General features: G+C 45.1%; 1 protein-coding gene across 6 annotated transcripts in view; it reads right to left on the bottom strand.

Moving 5' to 3' along the window:
• The window catches only part of LOC140195611 (riboflavin transporter 2-like), a 74,622-nt gene that overhangs the window by 43,327 nt on the left and 13,400 nt on the right, over positions 1–17,895 (bottom strand). For 4 of the 6 annotated variants that reach the window (XR_011885526.1, XM_072254260.1, XM_072254261.1 and 1 more), the window contains exons 2-4: positions 9,422–9,559; positions 3,915–4,731; positions 383–506 (exon numbers count right to left, since the gene is read on the bottom strand). Coding sequence is in view for 4 of the 6 variants with exons in the window: in XM_072254260.1 (XP_072110361.1) it covers positions 383–506; positions 3,915–4,731; positions 9,422–9,559 (1,079 nt within the window). In the remaining 2 variants the exon portion in view is untranslated. Of the gene's footprint in view, positions 1–382; positions 507–3,914; positions 4,732–9,421; positions 9,560–14,142; positions 14,165–17,895 lie in introns of those variants that run through there. The other 2 variants (XM_072254259.1, XM_072254256.1) reach the window with 2 other exon arrangements.

Raw genomic sequence — 17,895 nt, 5'->3', positions numbered from 1 at the left:
AGCAGTTCCGCTCTCTGTCAGGGTCCAGTGGGACAAGTAGACATCACAGCTGGGGTCTTCCTTGGTTTCAATGGATGACTATGACTTCCTTTGTACCTCATCATGCTCTTTGCTCTCCACAGAGCGTTGCAGAACCACTTCCCTGGCTGGTGTAGATCTCACAGTTGGCAAGTCCCCATCTTACCAGGGCACACGGCTTGCCAGCTACCTTCATTTAGTTTGGTATACCTATCGAGTGGTGTACAAAGATGCAACTGCTGTTGTATGCGCCACTTGGAGCTACAGTTGTGAACTGAGTATCCAGTAAGTGAGCTGCCCTAGACTGGACACGACAAGCCTCAAAGTGCTACCCCTCCCTGGACACCCCAAAGACTGTACTTACCACTAAAGCCACACCTACTGGCTTCCCCAGCAGTGGAGGACACGGACTGAAGGCTGCCAATGTTAGAATGTATATTCCAAACAGCAGCCCCAGCAACACCAGTATACTGATTCCAGCTCTCGACCTAGACAAATCAAACGGATGTTTTAAAGCAATTATCTGATGCTTCAGTGCAATAGAATCAGATTGAGGTTTAATATCATTGGTGTACATCATGAAATTTGTTGGTATGCAGCAGTGCTACACTGTAATACATAAAACTGTAAATTACAGCAAGATATATTAAAAAGTTAAATTAAGTTAGTGCAAAAAGAGGAAAATAAGAGTGTTCATGGATTCAATGTGCATTCAGAAATGGGGAAGAAGCTGTTTGCTGAAATGTTGTGTGTGCCTTCAGTTTCCTGTACCTCCTCCCCGATTGTAGCAATGAGAACTGGGCATGTCCTGGGTGATGGGGGTCCTGAATGCCTGCTTTTTGTGGCATTGTTCTTTGAAGAGGTCCTGGATGCTACAGAGGCTAGTGCCCATAATGGAGCTAACTAAGTTTACAACTCTCTGCAGCTTATTGCAATCCTGTGCCATGCCCGCCTTGCCCACCTCCCCCCCCCCCCATACCAGGCAGTGATGCAGCCAGTTAAAATACTCTTCATGGAACATCCGTAGAAATTTGCAAGTGTTTGGAGACATACCAAATCTTCTCAAATGCCTCATGAAATATAGCTGCTAACATGCCTTCTTTGTAACCACATTGATATGTTGGGCCCAGGATAGATCCTCAGAGAAGTTGACACCCGGAAGTTTAAATTGCTCACCCTTTCCACTTCTGATCCCTCTGGAGACTGGTGTGTTACCTTGTCTTACCTTTTCTGAAGTCCACTATCCATTATTTAGTCTACACACTGTCACATAGGAAGCAGATAGTGTATGAAGCAACATCTAAGAGGCACACATGAACATGGAGGGATACGGACGATGTGCAGGCAGACATGATCATTTTGAATTGGCATCATGATGGGCCACTTTATTATCTTGTGGCTGCTTTTACTGCCAATAATATTATACATGCTATGTGTTTATGCTGTGTGACCACTGGTAACTTGTTTTGCACCTTGGACCCAGAGGAAGACTTCCACTTGGCTGTATTCGTGTGTATCATTGAATGACAAACTGAATGGCACAGACCTCAGTATATCCAAGGGAGCTTTAACTCTGGTTAATCTTCATTTATAAGGAGAGCTTGGATAAACTTACTGTTAGGTTGTTTACTTTGCAGCAGCAGAGGATGTGGCAACACGTGATAGATGTGAGGGAGTAGGGTGCTAAGTAAAAGGGCAGGACCTCCAGGGTTGTGATCTCTGGACTGCTACCTGTGCCATGTGCTAGTAAAACTAGAACTAGGAGGATTACAGCTTAATACATGGCTCAGGAGTTGGTGCAGGAGGGAGGGCAGAAGATTTTTGAATCATTGGGCTCTCTTCCTGTACAAAAGAAATGGTTTGTACCTGAACTGGAGGGGGACTAATAACCTAATGGGAGGGCTGTTAATGTTGCAGTGAGATTTAAACTAGATTTGCAGAAGGATGGAAACCAGAGTGCCAGAACAGTTAGTGGCGAGTTTGTGGAGGTAGATGTTGGTAAGACCTCAAAGTTAGCAATCAAAAGGTTGAGCCTGGCGTGACTAGTGTTCTGAGCAGCCTATATTTCACTGCAAGTATCGTAGGAAAGGCAGATAATAGTGCTGAAGATGTTTTACAAACAGAAGGAATATGTAGTGAGGAGAGGCTGTTAATAGGGCAAAATCGCAGTCAACAATGAAAAAAGCGGGCAAAATCAATAAAGGTGAATACAGGACTGAAGGTGTTAAACTTGAATATGCACAGTATACAGAATAAGGTAGATGAACTTGCAGCACAGTTGCAGATTGGCAGGTATGATGCTGTAAGCATCACTGAGTCACGGCTGAAAGAAGATTATAGCTGGAGGTATACATTGTATCATGAGGACAGGCAGGAAGGTGGTGGGAGGGGATATTCCTCCGTTGGTAAAAAAAAAAAAATCAAATCATTAGAAAGAGGTGACATGGGGTCAGAAGGTGTTGAATCTTTGCAGTTCCTTAGCTCTATCCGCAACTGTAAAAAGACCCAGATGGGAGTTGTATACAGACCCTCAAACAGAAGTAAGGATATTGCCTACAAACTACAATGGAAGATAGAAAATGCATGCCAAAAGGGCAATGTTACAATAGTCATTGGGACTTCAATATGCAGGTAGCTTGGGAAAATCAGGTTGGTGCTGGATTCAAGGAGGGGGTACTTCTAGGGTGCCTATAACTTGGCTTTTGAGAGTAGCTGATGGCTGAGACCACTAGGGTATCAGCTATACAGGATTGGGTGTTGTGAAATGAACCCGAACTGATTAGAGAGCTTAAGTTAAAAGAACCCTTAGGAGAAAGTGATCACAATTAGATCGAATTCACCCTGAGATTTGAGGAGAGGCTAAAGTCAGATGCATCAGTATTACACTCAAGTAAAAGTGAATTAGACAGACATGAGAGAGGAGTTGGCCAAAATAGATTGAAAAAGAACACTGGTAGGGATGACGGCAGACCAGCAATGGCTGGAAACAATTCAGAAGGCCCAGCATATATACATCCCAAAGCGGGAGAAGTATTCTAAAGGCAAGATGACATGACCATGGCCAACAAGTGAAGTCAAAGCCAGCAGAAAAGCCAAAGAGAGTGTATAATAGAGCAAAGATTGGTGGGAAGTTAAAGGATTGGGAAACTTAAAATCCAAAAAGCAACTAAAGTAGTAATTAAGGTAAAGGTGGAATACAAAATAGGTACAGAATGGTCGGTACCTGGAATGCACTGTCAAAGGTTGTGGGGAGGCAGATACAATAGAGGTGTTTAAGAGGCTCTTGGACATATAGAAATGAAGGGAATTGAAAAAAATATGGGTGTTGTGTGGGCGGAAGTGATTAGTTCAATTACTAATTTAATTAGATTGGCACAATATTATGAGCCGAAGGGCCTGTTCCTGTTTTGTACTGTTCTACGTTCTAATATCATTGGTTGTAGATGGGCAGAAATGGCTAACGACTGAAGAACAGGGGAGGAATAAGACACAGGAGCAGAACCAGGCCATTCAGTCCGTCAAGTCTGCTCCACCATTTCATAGCTGATCCACTTCCCTCCTTACCATTCCATAAGACCACAAGACATGGGAACAGAATTAACCTATTCATACCGATCATGTCATGTTTGAGCGAAGCTTTTTTTTAAAAATATTACAGAGTGGTGGATGCATGGAATGCCCTGCCAGGGTTGGTAGTGGAGTTAAATATATTAAAGGAGCATTTAAAAGCTCTTAGATAGGCACATAGATGAGAGAAATGGAGAGCTATCATTTAGATTGATCTTAGAGCAGGTTAAAAGATTGGCACAACATTGTGGGCTGAAGGGCCTGTACTGAGCTACAATCTACACCATGCCTATGCTGTCCTACATTCTAGGAAATTAAAACAGTCTCACCTCCAAAGTGCAACCATGGCAACGAAACAAGCCAATGGATTGGCTAGATTCCCGAGCACGACTGCCAGGTGGAAGGTGCTACTCCCGTAGGGCAAGCAGGAATAGGTCTGTATGGAAGGCAGTACCCCATTGCTCAAGGCGTTGGAGAAGGCCAGTAACAGAAGCAGGTAGATCGTATGCGGCGTGCAGAAGGGGGTGGCCACTTGAGGAGCTGGCACGCCCTCTGCAGACAGTCGGCCTGACTCCTCACCAATTCCACGTTCCTGGGCTTTGCTGTTCCTGGCAGACCGGCAGGTCAGGATAACAAAGGACAGCATGGAGACCAACATCAGGAATGCCAGAAGCCAGAAGAAGGAGCTGGCTGTGAAGTTTTCTTCCAGGTAGTGGGGCTGAAGAGCGTGCGAACTATTGGCGTCTGAAACATTGCGGCACTCCAGTTGGCCGACACCCTGCACCAGGGCGGCTAGGCAGGGCATGAGGGCGCTGAAGCCCTGGCCCACGAAGAAGGTCCGGATGAATTTGGAAGGCAGGTGATACATGAAAGGCAGGAAGGTGACGTTGGAGGTGCAGCAGACAGAGGCCAGGACAAAGGTCAAGGTTAGGAAGGCAACACTGCGCTGCATTCCGCCAATCTCCATGGTCCTGTCCCAGGACAGGGCCAGGGCACCGGAGGAGACAACACCGAGGGCCTGGATGGTGTAGATGAGGCACCGCTCCTCTAGCAGACCCGGTAAAAACTTGTGGGCCACGGTGATGAAGAGGGGACCCACGTTGGCCAGAGCAATCAGCACAGTCAGATAGGCCGGCAAGTTCCACCCTAGGGGAAGAGACAAGCAGAGTATCATCACAAGTCCAGCTTCAAGCAGGTAGCCTTGGAGTTCTTGGCTAAGTTGCCAGCAGGGGAACTGTATAAATAGCACAGGAACAATAGGCCGAGTGGTCACCTCTTCAAACCACATGTTGTGTTGACCCTTTAGTCTACACCAAGATTAATCTAACCCTTCCCTCTCACATCGCCTCCATTTTTCTTTCATCCATGTACATAAGAGCTTCTTAAATGCCCGTAATGTATCAGCCTCTACCAATAGACAGGACAGTGGTAATCAAAAGGATTTTAGATAGACATGAATATGCCGGGCCATGGAAGGGTTTGGATTATGTAGAGGCAGACTTTGGTGGCTATATTTTATTTGGAGTTTGGGAGATTGGTATTCACTAAAGACTCTATAGCAAATTTCTACAGATGTAGAATGGAGATTATTGTGACTGCTGGCATCACTGCCAAGTATGGAGGCTCTAATGCATCATCATATGATGTAGACGACCAGGATTGCTCTTGGCAATTCTTTTCTACATAAGTATTTTATCATTGCCTTCTTCTGGGCAGTGTCTCTACAAGATGGGTCCCCAGCCATTATCAATACTTTTCAGAGATCATCTACCTTGCGTCAGTGGTCACACAACCAGGATATGCGATGAGCACCAACTGCTCATACAACCATCCACCACCTGCTCCCATGACTTCACATGACCCCAATTGGGGGCGAAGCAACTGCTGCACCTTAAACCTCCTTTGGTAAAGGCACATGTCCACAATGCATAGGATTGTAAAAAGCTGCAGAGGGTTGGCCTCAGCTGGCTTCTTCATGGGCACTAGCCTCCCCACCATCAAGAACATCTTAGTTAGAGAGTGGTGAATCTGTCAAACTCATTGAATATATTTAAAGCTGAGGTTGACAGGTTCTTGATTACCTACAGTTATGAGGAGGAGGCAGCATAATGGGTTTGAGGAGGAAAATCAATCAGCCATACTGGAATGGTAGAGCAGACTCGATGGGCAGAATGGCCAAATTCTATCATGTTTCATCTTCAAAAGGTGGTGTTATTCATCATTAAAGACCCTCACTATATGAGACATGCTCTTCTCATTATTAACATCAGGGAAATTATACAGGAGGCTCAGGACACACACTCAACTTTTTGAAACCAGCTACTTAGCTTTTGCCATTAGAGTTCTGAACAGTCCATGAACACCACCTTTCTATCTTTTTTAAAACATATTTCCTGTTGTGACAATTTATCTTGTTGTTAAATTTATTGCACTGTACTGCTGCTGTGAGGTATATGGCGTGTCCAGAGAGGGGTAGCACCTCTGGTGAATGGGCCTGTCGTGTCCATTCTGGGGCAGCTCACTCATCTTTGTTCCACAGCAGGCACTCGGTTCTCACCTGTTGCTCTAAGTAGTTGTTTGCACGTGACAGTGGCCACAGTCCGGTATACTGCTGTGACAAGCGGGCTAAACCAAGTGAGGGTAGCCGACAAGTCTCGTACCCCAGAGAGATAGGGAAATGCCTGTCCCAGCATGCGAAGTCAGATCTGGTGGACTGGCCAGATCCAACAGCCAGGAAAGTGGTTCTGCAACGCTCCACAGAGCGAAGGGCATGATGAGGCACATTACATACACATGGTGGTTGTCCATCATGTTTGATGATGACAGGAAACCTGCGTGGGAGGGTTTTAAAGTTGAAAAGACGTTGCACTGGGGCAGTTCCACACACACTAGATCTCAGAAGTCCAATTCCAGTGGTATGAACAAGCACCACAAGCCATGGTTTTCCTTGGTTGCAGTGGATGACCATGAGTTGAATGCTTTGTCACGCCCTTCACTCTCCACAAAGTGTTGTAGAGCCACCTTTCTGGCTACTGAATCTCACTGTAGATCTCACCTGCTCAGTCCACCGATTGTAGTGGTCAAAGGGTCAGTATCCCAGCTATGGGACATCTCTGCATCAGTCCCATGGCACTGCTGTCCTTGGCCCAAACACATTCAGAACTTCAATGACCTTCAATTGAAACTTAATAATAAAGTACAGAAGAATAGTATACACAATTTACCAATGTGCAATAATAATAATAATACGTGAAATACTAAAACAGACTATTGTACTATGATGCGTGTTCTCCCGTTGCAGAGGTGAACTGTTGTATATGCATATTGCATTTGGTAGGGAAGATTTTCTTAATGATCCTTGTGACAGCAGAGCTGAATGAGCCTGTTCCAAAGGGTGCTCTGCTGCTTATTCAGTAGGTCATGGAGAGGATGTGAGACAATGGATAGCAGCTTGTTTAGTTTTTGTTTGCATCACCAGCACCAATCCTGCTCTCACAACAAAACCACAAAGACAACTGCACTCGCTACAACATACAATGAGTTAGCATGGACTGGATGGGCCCGTTTCTGTGCTATTGTTTTTTTTAATGACTGACTATAGATGGTAAACTACAAGGATATGTGCTTTGCAGGTTGAGCCAGTATTTAATTCCCCACCTCTAGTTGTCCGTGAGGGGGCAATAATTAGCTGCCTTCTTGAACTGCTTGTGCATTTCTGATCACCTACCTACAGGAGAGATAAGATTGAAAGTGTGCAGAGAAAACTTACAAGAATAAATAGGTTAGGACTTTATTTTTCCTGGAGTACAGGAGAATGAGGGGCAATTTGATAGTGGAATATAAAACTATGAGGGGTGTAGATAGGGGGCCATGGTAGCATAATAGTTAGCACAACACTAGTATAGCGTTCTGGAGTTCAGAGCTCACTTCCAGCAATATCTCTGACGATTTTGTAAGTTCGCCCTTTCAGGGTGTGGGTTTCCTCCAGGTGCTGTGGTCCAAAGTCGTACCCGTTAGTTGATCATTGTAAATTGTCCAGATTAGTCTCGGGTTAAATTGGTGTGCTGCTGGGCAGTGCGGCTTGCTCTACACTGCATCTCCAAATAAACGCAAGCCGGCTTTTTCCACTGACATTGGTTGAGACGAGAACTAGAAGGCACGAGTTAAGGTTGAAAGGTGAAATATTTAAGGGGAACTTCACTCAGAGGGTGGTGTGAATGTACAATGTACTGCCAGCGGAAGTGCTGGATGCAAGCTCAATTTCAACATTTAAGTTTGGATAAGTACATGGTTGGGACGGGTAAGGAGGGCCAACAATAGGTAAGGTGTGACTAGGCAGAATAGCGTGTCATGGACTAAATGGGCTGAAGGGCCTGATTCTGCACTGCAGTGCTTTACATCTATGCAGCAGTCCTTGAGATGCGGGTATGACCACACTGTCCCATGATTTTGAGCCAGCGACAGTGAAGGAATACCAATACATTTCCAGGTTAGGATGGTATATAAAGTTAAAGCAAATTTATTATCAAACTACATTTGTGTCACCATATACGACCCTGAGATTCATTTTCATACGAGAGAAAATAAAGCAATACAATAGAAAATGGCTAATACAAAGGGGCATAATTATAAGGTGATTGGAGGAATGCATGGGTGTAGATATCAGAGGTAGGTTTTTTTAAAAAAACACACCGGAGTGGTGACTGCATGGCCAGGGGTGGTGGTCGAGGCAGATACATTAGGGGCATTTAGGAAGCTTGGATAGGCCCATGGAGGTTTAAAAAACGGAGAGCTATATGGGAAGGAAGGGTTGGATTGACCTTAGTGTAGTTAAAAGGTCGGCACAACATCATGGGCTGAAGTGCTTGTATAGTGCTGTCATGGTCTATGAAATGACTGGGGGATGAGATTTCTGGTATTGACTCAGTGGGCCAAAAAGCCTCGCTCTATAATGAAACACCTCCAACTATTTGCTTTTGTTTCAGGAAAGGGTTTTGAAAGTTTCTGGTGACTTCTCCACTGGAGAGCTGCAAATATCTACAAGCCCAGGTGTCAAATTTCAATATCCACTGGTCCAGGATCAATGTGGACAGCTTCATTGTCCAGGGTTCACGAACACCTTGCACCAGTGACCATCCTACCTTGGCCTTTCAACTGAAGGTCATTGATGAAGGTCTGAATGTGTTTAAGCCCAGGACAGCAGCCCCCCCCTCACCACTCTACAGAACTGTTGCAGACATGTCCCAGAGCTGAGATACTGACCCTCCAACCACTACAACCACAGGGTACATGCCTGTCCTAGCAGCAGAAGTCCGCTTCAGAGGACTGGGCAGATGAGATCTACAGTGAAATCCAGGAAGGTGGTTCGGCAACGCTTCGTGAAGAGCGAAGGGCATGAGAAGGCATACAAGTCGTGGTCATCCACTGCAAACAAGGAAGGCCCTGGTTTGTGGTGACTACTTGTACCACTGGACCCAGACTTCCAAGGCTGAGAGTGGAACTGTCCCAATGCAATAGCTTTCCAATTTTTAAAAACTGTCCAGCATAGGCCTCCTTTTATTGTTGGATGTGAGAGACAACCAATGCAACCACTACAATCATCTTTCCTCATAATGGGACTGATCCTGTTCAGCCTCATCCTGATTCCCATCGTTTCTAATTTAGTCAGGGCTCCTTGGTGCTATTCTCAATACTGTACCCCTTTGATATCCAGGGAAATTGTTCTTGCTTCATCCATGGCAGCCTGCACTGAAGGCAAATTGGAAGCCTGAGGGCAAACAGCCTTGGGAGCCCATGACGGAACATGAGGGAACTATCAGCCATCCCCCACACTCACCTTCAGGTAGGCTCTTGGTCACCACTGGAAGTTCCACCCACAGGGAGTTCACCGCAAGCCATGACCCCATACCGAACACGGCCACCAGTAGGTGGGTGAGGACGGAGTCCTTCACGGAAGACGTGGCCATTCTGTGATCTGGGAAGAGAAGGCAGCGCTCATGCATGTTTTTTTGAAGTACACCTCAGCAGTGTTTCAGCTATGCAGATACCACAACCATGACAGCTTACCACCTGCACTGGAGGCTAAAGAAACTATGTCCCCAGTCACTCTCACCAATTTCATTACAACCTGTCGTGGAGTTGGAGACCCATTTGTGAGTGGGTGGCTGGGTGGGAAGGGGCAACAAACAAACAAAATACTAGAGGAACTCAGCAGGTCAGGTAGCCGCAATGGAAATGAATAAACAGCTGATGTTTCAGGCAGAGACCCTTCATCAGGACTGGGAAGGGGAAGAAGCCAGAATAAGTAGGGGGAATAGGGAGACTGGGAAGGAGCACAAGCCTGAGAGGTAAAGTCAGAAGGGTGTGCGGGGTGGGGTGGGGCGGGGGAAACAGGGAAGGAAGTAAGAAGTTGGGTGATAGGTGAAAAAGGAAAAGGGCTGAAGGAGGAATCTGATAGGAGAGGTGAGTGGACCGTGGGAGAAAAGGAAGGAGGGGCACGAGAGGAGGTGATGGATATGTGAGGAGAAGAGATGAGAGGCCAGCGTGGGGACTGGAAGATGTAGAAAAACTGCCGTCAGGTTAGAGGCTACCAAGACTGAATGAGGTGTTGCTCCTCCATGCTGAAAGTAGCCTCATTGTAGCAGAAGAGGCCATGGACTGACACATCAGAATGGGAATGGAGATTGGAAGTAAAATTGTTAACCACTGGGAAATCTGCTTTTTGCAGAGGGAGCATAGGTGCTCTACAAAGCAGTCCCACAATTTACATTGAGTCTCACCAATGTAGGGGAGGCCACATTAGGAACATCAGATACAGCAGACAACCCCAGATTTATAGATGAAGTGTTGCTTCACCTGGAAGGACTTTTTAGGGTTCTGAATGGAGGTGACAAGAGGAGGTGAATGGGCAGGTGTAGCACATCTGCCACTTGTAGGGATAAGTGCCAGGAAGGAGGTTTAGTGGGGAGGGATGAATGGACAAGGGATTCATGGAGGGAGCAATCCCTGTAGAAAGTGGTGAGGGGTGTGGAGGTAAAGATGTGTTTGGTGGTAGGGGCCCACTGGAGATGGTGGAAGCTGCAGACAATGTTATGTTGGATGCTGAGGCTCATGGGGCAGTAGGTGAGGACAAGAGGAACTCTTATTACTGTTACAGCAGTAGGAAGACGGGGTAAGCACAGATGTCCAGGAAATTGAGATGTTGCCTCAATGGTAGAGGAAGGGAAACCCCATCCTTTGAAACAAAGGAACTGGGAAAAGGGAATGGCATTTTTACAAGAGACAGGGTGGGAAGAGCTATTATAAAGAAACCATGGGAATTGGTAGGTTTATAAAATATATCAGTGGACTGCTTCTCTCCAGATGTAGAGACAGATTGAGAAAGGAGAGAGGTGCAAATTTGAGGACAGGGTAGAAATTAGAGGCAAAGTTGATAAAATTGATGAGCTCAGCATGGGTGCATGAAGCAGCACCAACACAGTCATCAATGTAGCACAGAAAGAACTGGGAGCATTACCAAGGAAGGCTTGGAATATGGACAGTTCCACATAGCGAACGAAAAGGCAGGCATAGCTGGGGGCCCATGCACGTGTCCATGGCTACCTTTGTGTTTGGAGAAAGTGGAAGGAGGCAAAGGAGAAACTGTGAGGGTGAGGACTAGTTCTGCCAGATGGAGGAGGGGAACTGGACAGGTCTGTTGTTGAGAAAGCTGAAAACTTTAAAGCCTTCTTAATGGGGAATAGGGACTGCACATCCACAGTGAAAATGAGACAATCAGAGACAGGAGATTGAAAGTTGTTGTGGAAATAGAGAGCATCTGGGGTGGGAAGGAGGCTGTTCTGCGGATCATTGTGGACATGCTGTGTTGCCATCAAGATGTGTGGTGACATTTATGGGCCACTCCATAGTGTGCTGGCTATTAACGTATTTCACTATCTGTTCTGATGCACATGTGATAAATTTATCTGGATGGTATGACAGCTGCTCTAGCTGTGACCACACACAATAAAGCTGAGCTGTGGACATAGCTCAGTACATCACAGAAACCAGCCTCTCCTCCATGAACCCTTGTTTACACTTCTTGCTGCCTCAGTAAAGAAGCCAGCGTAATCAAAGCCCCATCTACCCTGGCCATTCTCTCTTCTCCCCTCTCCCACTGAGCAGAAAATACCAAAGCACACAACACACCAAGTTCAAGGACAGCTTTACAAGACTATTAAATAGCTTCCTTGTCCATTAAGATGAACGCAAGCTCACAACCTTATGACCTTGCACCTTTTTATCATCATACATTTTCTCTGTAACTGTAACACTTTACTCTACATTCTGTTATGGTGTTCCTTTGTACTGCCTCAATATATTGTGATAAATGATCCATATGGTTGGTAAGCAAAGCAGGTTTTCCACTGTACTTTAGTATCGTGAGGCTCTCTGTCGTTTGGGGTCAACCATGGATGTTGTGACCCAGCTGTCTAGGTGATACCAGCTAGGGTAGCACGATATGGAGAGCAAGCTATTGCCCATACAGCAGACTCCCCCTCTCCACACAGCTGATTAATCCAAATAAACAAAAGAAAAACAAATACACTTTGATACCAGGGTGTCGTAGGACTTGCCAGTCAGTGTTGAACTCAATGTAGGACTGCCTTAGGGACTCCAGCTCTGGATTTCTCTCCCAGAGTTTACTCCCGAAGCCTTTCCCATGAGTGGGTACAGCCACAAGACAGAGGTTTGAGATCAGAACATTCCTTCTCCTAGGTGAGTTGCCAACCACAGTTGACGAGCCCCATCTGCCCAAAGCAACTGGATTTATGGCATTAGTAATCCACCTTTGCCCCTTTTCTTGTCAGTAGAAATGGTTCTTCCAAGTTTAGTAGCTAAGCCACACCGGAAGCTGGTCTTGCTTGTCAAAGGCTATTTGAGGTGCACACCACTGTGAGCATTTAATCACCACTGCCCCCTCCCGCCCCCAGCTACAACAACCTTAAGGAACCATCTAGGCAGCAATAATAAATCAGACGAGCTCCATGACTTAAAGGTTAATGCCTCTACATAAAAATCCTCGTTGTTTAAATGATGAATGCACCACCCTCTTGTGGGGAAAAGTTGCACAGCACCCAGCTGAAGGTAATAAATTAACCATTTACTGTCAGGATGTGACAAGATAGAATCAGCCCCCATTTTCCATTATTACAAGGATTGTGTATTACCCACAATTGTCAAGATCACTTCTCAGAAACAAAACTTAAGTGTTATCCATTAGGAGTGGTTATAGAACACAGGTCAGTACAGCACATTACAGGCACTTCTGCTCACAATGTTGTGCTCACCTCTTAATCCACTCCAACATCAACCTAACCCTTCCTTCCACAAAGCCCTCCATTTTTTTTTCATCCATGTGCCCAAGAGTCTTTTGAAGTCCCTCATATCTGCCTCTACCACTACCCCTGGCAGCACATTCCACACACCTATCTCTGACATCCTCTATACTTTCTTCCTTAAAATTATACCCCCTCCTATTAGCCATTTCTGTCCTAGGATAAAGTTTCTGGATGTCTACGTGATCTAGTCCTCTTATCTTATACACCTATCAAGTCACTTCTCATCCTCCTTCACTCCAAGGAGCCCTCGCTCACTCAACCTATCCTCCTAACACAAACTCACTAATTGAGGCAGCATCCTGGTAAACCTCCTCTGCAAAGATATCCCAAGCAGGACCAATATTTGTCAGCTCTCAACTGCCCTTGGATGGGGCACTGTTGCCGGTGCCCTACCAGTGATGGGCTTTCCAGACTGAGATCCAAGCCCGTGGAGACTACATAGAGGAGACTCACTGGCAAGGGGCAAGGGGGTTCAGTAATGTGGAAACATGAGGGTTGTTTCCCTGGTTTGTGGGGTGGGAGGGGGAGAGAAAGTAACAGGAACCTACAGAGCAAAATCCAAGTACCCCATTGGTTAGATATCACATCTACTCCGTTGCAAGGCTCACTGTTTCAATACTCGCCATCCTGTCAACAGATAAACGATTCAAGATTGTTCAATGTTATTCTAGTACACAAGTGTAAAGGTGAGTGAAATAATTGTTACTTCAGACCTGATGCAGCACAAAACCACCACAATAAGATAAATAATTCAATAAAAAATACAGTAAATATACATAAACACGAGGAATTCTGCAGATGCTGGAAATTCAAGCAACACATATATACATAGATTGATTGTATGTCCATAAAGTAATGCGAGCCACAGGAATGTCTGTACACAAGGTGAGTGACAGGAAATGACAAAGTAGTGGTGGTTGGGGGTGTGGAGGGGTGGGTTGGTGGGTGGAGGTGTTGACCGGCTTTACTGCTTGGGGAAAGTAACTGTTTTTGAGTCTGGTGGTCCTGGCATGGATTCTACGTAGTCTCACCCCTGATGGGAGTGGGACAAACAGGCCATGAGCAGGGTGGATGGGATCCCTCACAACGTTAAGGTGAACCTTTTGTGCCCCTTTCTGTATATGTCCCTGATGACAGGTAGGCTGGAGACGGTGATGGGTTGGGAAGTTTTGACTACCTGTAGTAGAGCCCTCCTGTCTGTCGGCGAGCAGCTTCCGTACTGTGATGTGATGGAGCATGTGAGGATGCTCTCTACTGCACGCCTGTAGAAGGTCGTGAGTTGGTGTAAAATATAAACAAGAACCAAATGCAAGAGGTCAAGCAGCACCCGTGGTCACGTTTTCAGGCTGAAACACTTCTTCCAGACTTTTGTTAGGTTTTTGAGTTATCACCTCTAATATTGTTAACACATCATATATGCTGGGTCTAGCACACCAATACAATCACAAGGAAGGCACATTAGGCTTCGTTGCTTTCTAACAAGGTTGAGGAGGTTCTGCTTGTCACCAAAAACTAAAACTTCTACAGGTATCTTGTTGAAAAAGTTGTGACTAAATGCATTATGGTCCAACACAGCAATTCAAACACATAGGATTGCAAGAAGCTGCAGAGAATAATAGACTCTACCCAATACATCACAGGTACGTCCCTTTGTGCATAGTAGGTCGTGTCTAACCAATCTTATCGAGTTTATCAAGGAATTTCCCAGGAAAGTTGATGAAAGCAAGATAGTGGATGTTGTCTACGTGGACTTTAGCCAGAGCTTCGACAAGATTTCCACATGGGAGGTTGGTCAATAAGTTTCAGTCCCTCAGCATGCAGGATGGGGTAGTAGATTGGATTAGACATTGACTACGTGGAAGAAGTCAGAGTGGTAGTAGATGGTTGCCTCTCTGATTGGAGGTCTGTGACTAGTGGAGTGCCGCAGGGATTGGTGCTGCATTCATTGGTGTTTATTACCTATGTTAATGATCTGAATGATAATGTGGTTAACTGGATCAGTACATGTAGTGTACTTGAATTTTCAGAAGGCCTTTGACAAGCTGTCTCATGTGCTTAGCAAGATAAGAGCCCATGGAATTACAGGGAAGTTATACCATGGGTGGAGCATTGGCTGATCGGCAGAAAACAAGAGTGGGAATACAGTAAAGGGATCCTATTCTGGCTGCCGGTTACCAGTGGAGTTCCACAGGGTTCGGTGTTGGGGCCGCTGCTTTTTACGATATATATCAATGATTTCGACTATGGGATTAATAGACTTGTGGCTAAATTTGCCAATGATAAAAAGATAGGTGGAGGAGCGGGTAGTGTTCAGGAAACAAAGGGTCTGCAGAGAGACTTAGATAGTTTAGAGGAATGGGCAAAGAAGTGGCAAATGAAATACAATGTTAGAAAATATATGGTCATGCACTTTGGTGGAAGAAATGGGCAGACTATTATTTAGATGGGGAGAAAATTCAAATTGCAGACATGCAAAGGGACTTGGGAGTCCTTGTGCAGGACACTCTAAAGATTAACCTCCAGGTTGAGTCGGTGGTGAAGAAGGTGAATGCAATGTTGGCATTCATTTCTAGAGGTATAGAATATAAGAGCAGGGATGTGATGTTGAGGCTGTGTAAGGCACTTGGAGCATTGTGTGCAGTTTTGGGCTCCTTATTTTAGAAAGGATATACTGACATTGGAGAGGGTTCAGAGAAGATTCACGAGAATGATTCCAGGAATGAAAGGGATACTATATGACGAACATCTGGCAGCCCTTGGGCTGTATTCTCTGGAGTTCAGGAGAATGAGGGGGGATCTCACAGAAACATTCCAAATGTTAAAAGGCCTGAACAGATTAGATATGGCAAAGTTATTTCCCATGGTAGGGGATTCTAGGACAAGAGTTATGACTTCAGGATTGAAGGACATCCATTTAGAACAGAGATGCGGAGAAATTACTTTAGTCAGAGGGTGGTAAATTTGTGGAATTTGTTGCCATTGGGTGTAATTAAGGCAGAGATAGATAGGTTCTTGATTAGCCAGAGCATCAAAGGGTATGGGGAGAAGGCAAGGGAGTGGGGATGACTGGAAGAATTTGATCAGCCCATGATTGAATAGCGGAGCAGACTCGATGGGCTGAATAGCCTATTTCTGCTCCTATATCTTATGATCTTCCCATCATAGAGTAGCTACAGGTGGCGCTGTCTCAGGAAAGCAACATCCATCAGCAAAGAACTCCACCACCTGGGCCAAGTTCTCTTCCCACAACTACGAACAGGCAGATGCAGAAGCCTAAAGCACCACACCATCAGGTTTAAGAACTGCTACTTTCATTGAACCACTTGGCTCTTCAACCAAATGGCATAACACTAATCACTACAGTTCAGCAATACTGAGCACTTTGAATTAAAATGGATTACTTCTCTAGTTGTGCTCTTATAAAACATTTAATTTGTTTAATTTTGCTTGTCTTGTGAATGCTGCTTATCTAATGTTGCAGGTCTGTGATGTTGCTGTAAGATTTTCATTGCACCAGTGTATATGCCAACTTTGACTTTATACAGATCACCCGGTTTTGAGGATTTACTGTCCAAATCCATGAATATTTAAATTTCAAGTTTACCATCATTCAACCATATACATGTATATTGCCAAATGAAACAACGTTCCTCTGGAACAAGGTGCACAACACAGTTCATGTGCACACCACACAAAGTAATACTACCACAAATTTACAAATAAAATGTATTCCAGAAGATTGACATCAAGTATAAGACCATAAGATATAGCAGCAGAAGTAGGCCTTTCAGCCCATCGAGTCTTTGCTGCCATTCAATCATGGGCTGATCCAATTTTTCCAGTCATCCCCACTCCCCTGCCTTCTCCTCACACCCTTTGATGCCCTGGCCAATCAAGAACCTATCTATCTTTACCTTAAATGCACCCAGTGACTTGGCCTCCACAGGCGCTCGTGGCAACAAATTTCACAGATTTACCATCCTCTGACTAAAGTAATTTCTCCACATCTGTTCTAAATGGAGGTCCTTCAATTCTGAAGTCGTGCTCTCTTGTCCTAAACTCCCTTACTATGGGAAATAACTTTTCTGCATTTAATCTGTTCAGGCCTTTTAAATTCAGAATGTTTCTATGAGATCCCCCCTCATTCTCCTGAATTCCAGGGAATACAGCCCAAGAGCTGCCAGATGTTCCTCATACAGTAACCCTTTCATTCCTGGAATCATTCTCATGAATCTTCTCCGAACCCTCTCCAACGTCAATATATCCTTTCTAAAATAAGGAGCTCAGTACTGCACACAATGCTCCAAGTGTGGTCTCACGAGTGCCTTATAGAGCCTCAACATCACATCCCTGCTCTTATATTCTATACCTCTAGAAATGAATGCCAACATTGCATTCGCCTTCTTCACTACCAACTCAACCTGAAGGTTAACCTTTAGGGTATCCTGCACAAGGACTCCCAAGTCCCTTTGCATGTCTGCATTTTCAATTCTCTCCCAATCTAAATAGTAGTCTTCTCATTTATTTCTTCCACCAAAGTGCATGACCATACACTTTCCAACATTGTATTTCATTTACCACTTCTTTGCCCATTCCCCTAAACTATCTAAGTCTCTCTGCAGGCTCTGTTTCCTCAACACTACCTGCTCCTCCACCTATCTTTGTATCACCGGCAAATTTAGCCACAAAACCATTCACCTCATAGTCCAAATCATTGACATACATCACAAAAAGCAGTGGTTCCAACTCTGACTCCTATGGGAACTCCACTGGTAACCAGCAGCCAGCCAGAATAGGATCACTTTATTCTCACTCTGTTTTCTGCCAACCAGCCAATGCTCTACCCATGCCAGTAACTTCCCTGTAATTCCACAGGCTCTTATCTTGCTAAGCAGCCTCATATGCGGAACCTTCTCGAAGGCCTTCTGAA

This window comes from Mobula birostris, chromosome 3, assembly GCF_030028105.1.
Source record: "Mobula birostris isolate sMobBir1 chromosome 3, sMobBir1.hap1, whole genome shotgun sequence".
NCBI lineage: Eukaryota > Metazoa > Chordata > Chondrichthyes > Myliobatiformes > Myliobatidae > Mobula > Mobula birostris.
Note: the sequence above shows the minus strand (reverse complement) of the source record. Positions and strands in the feature narration are given on the sequence as shown.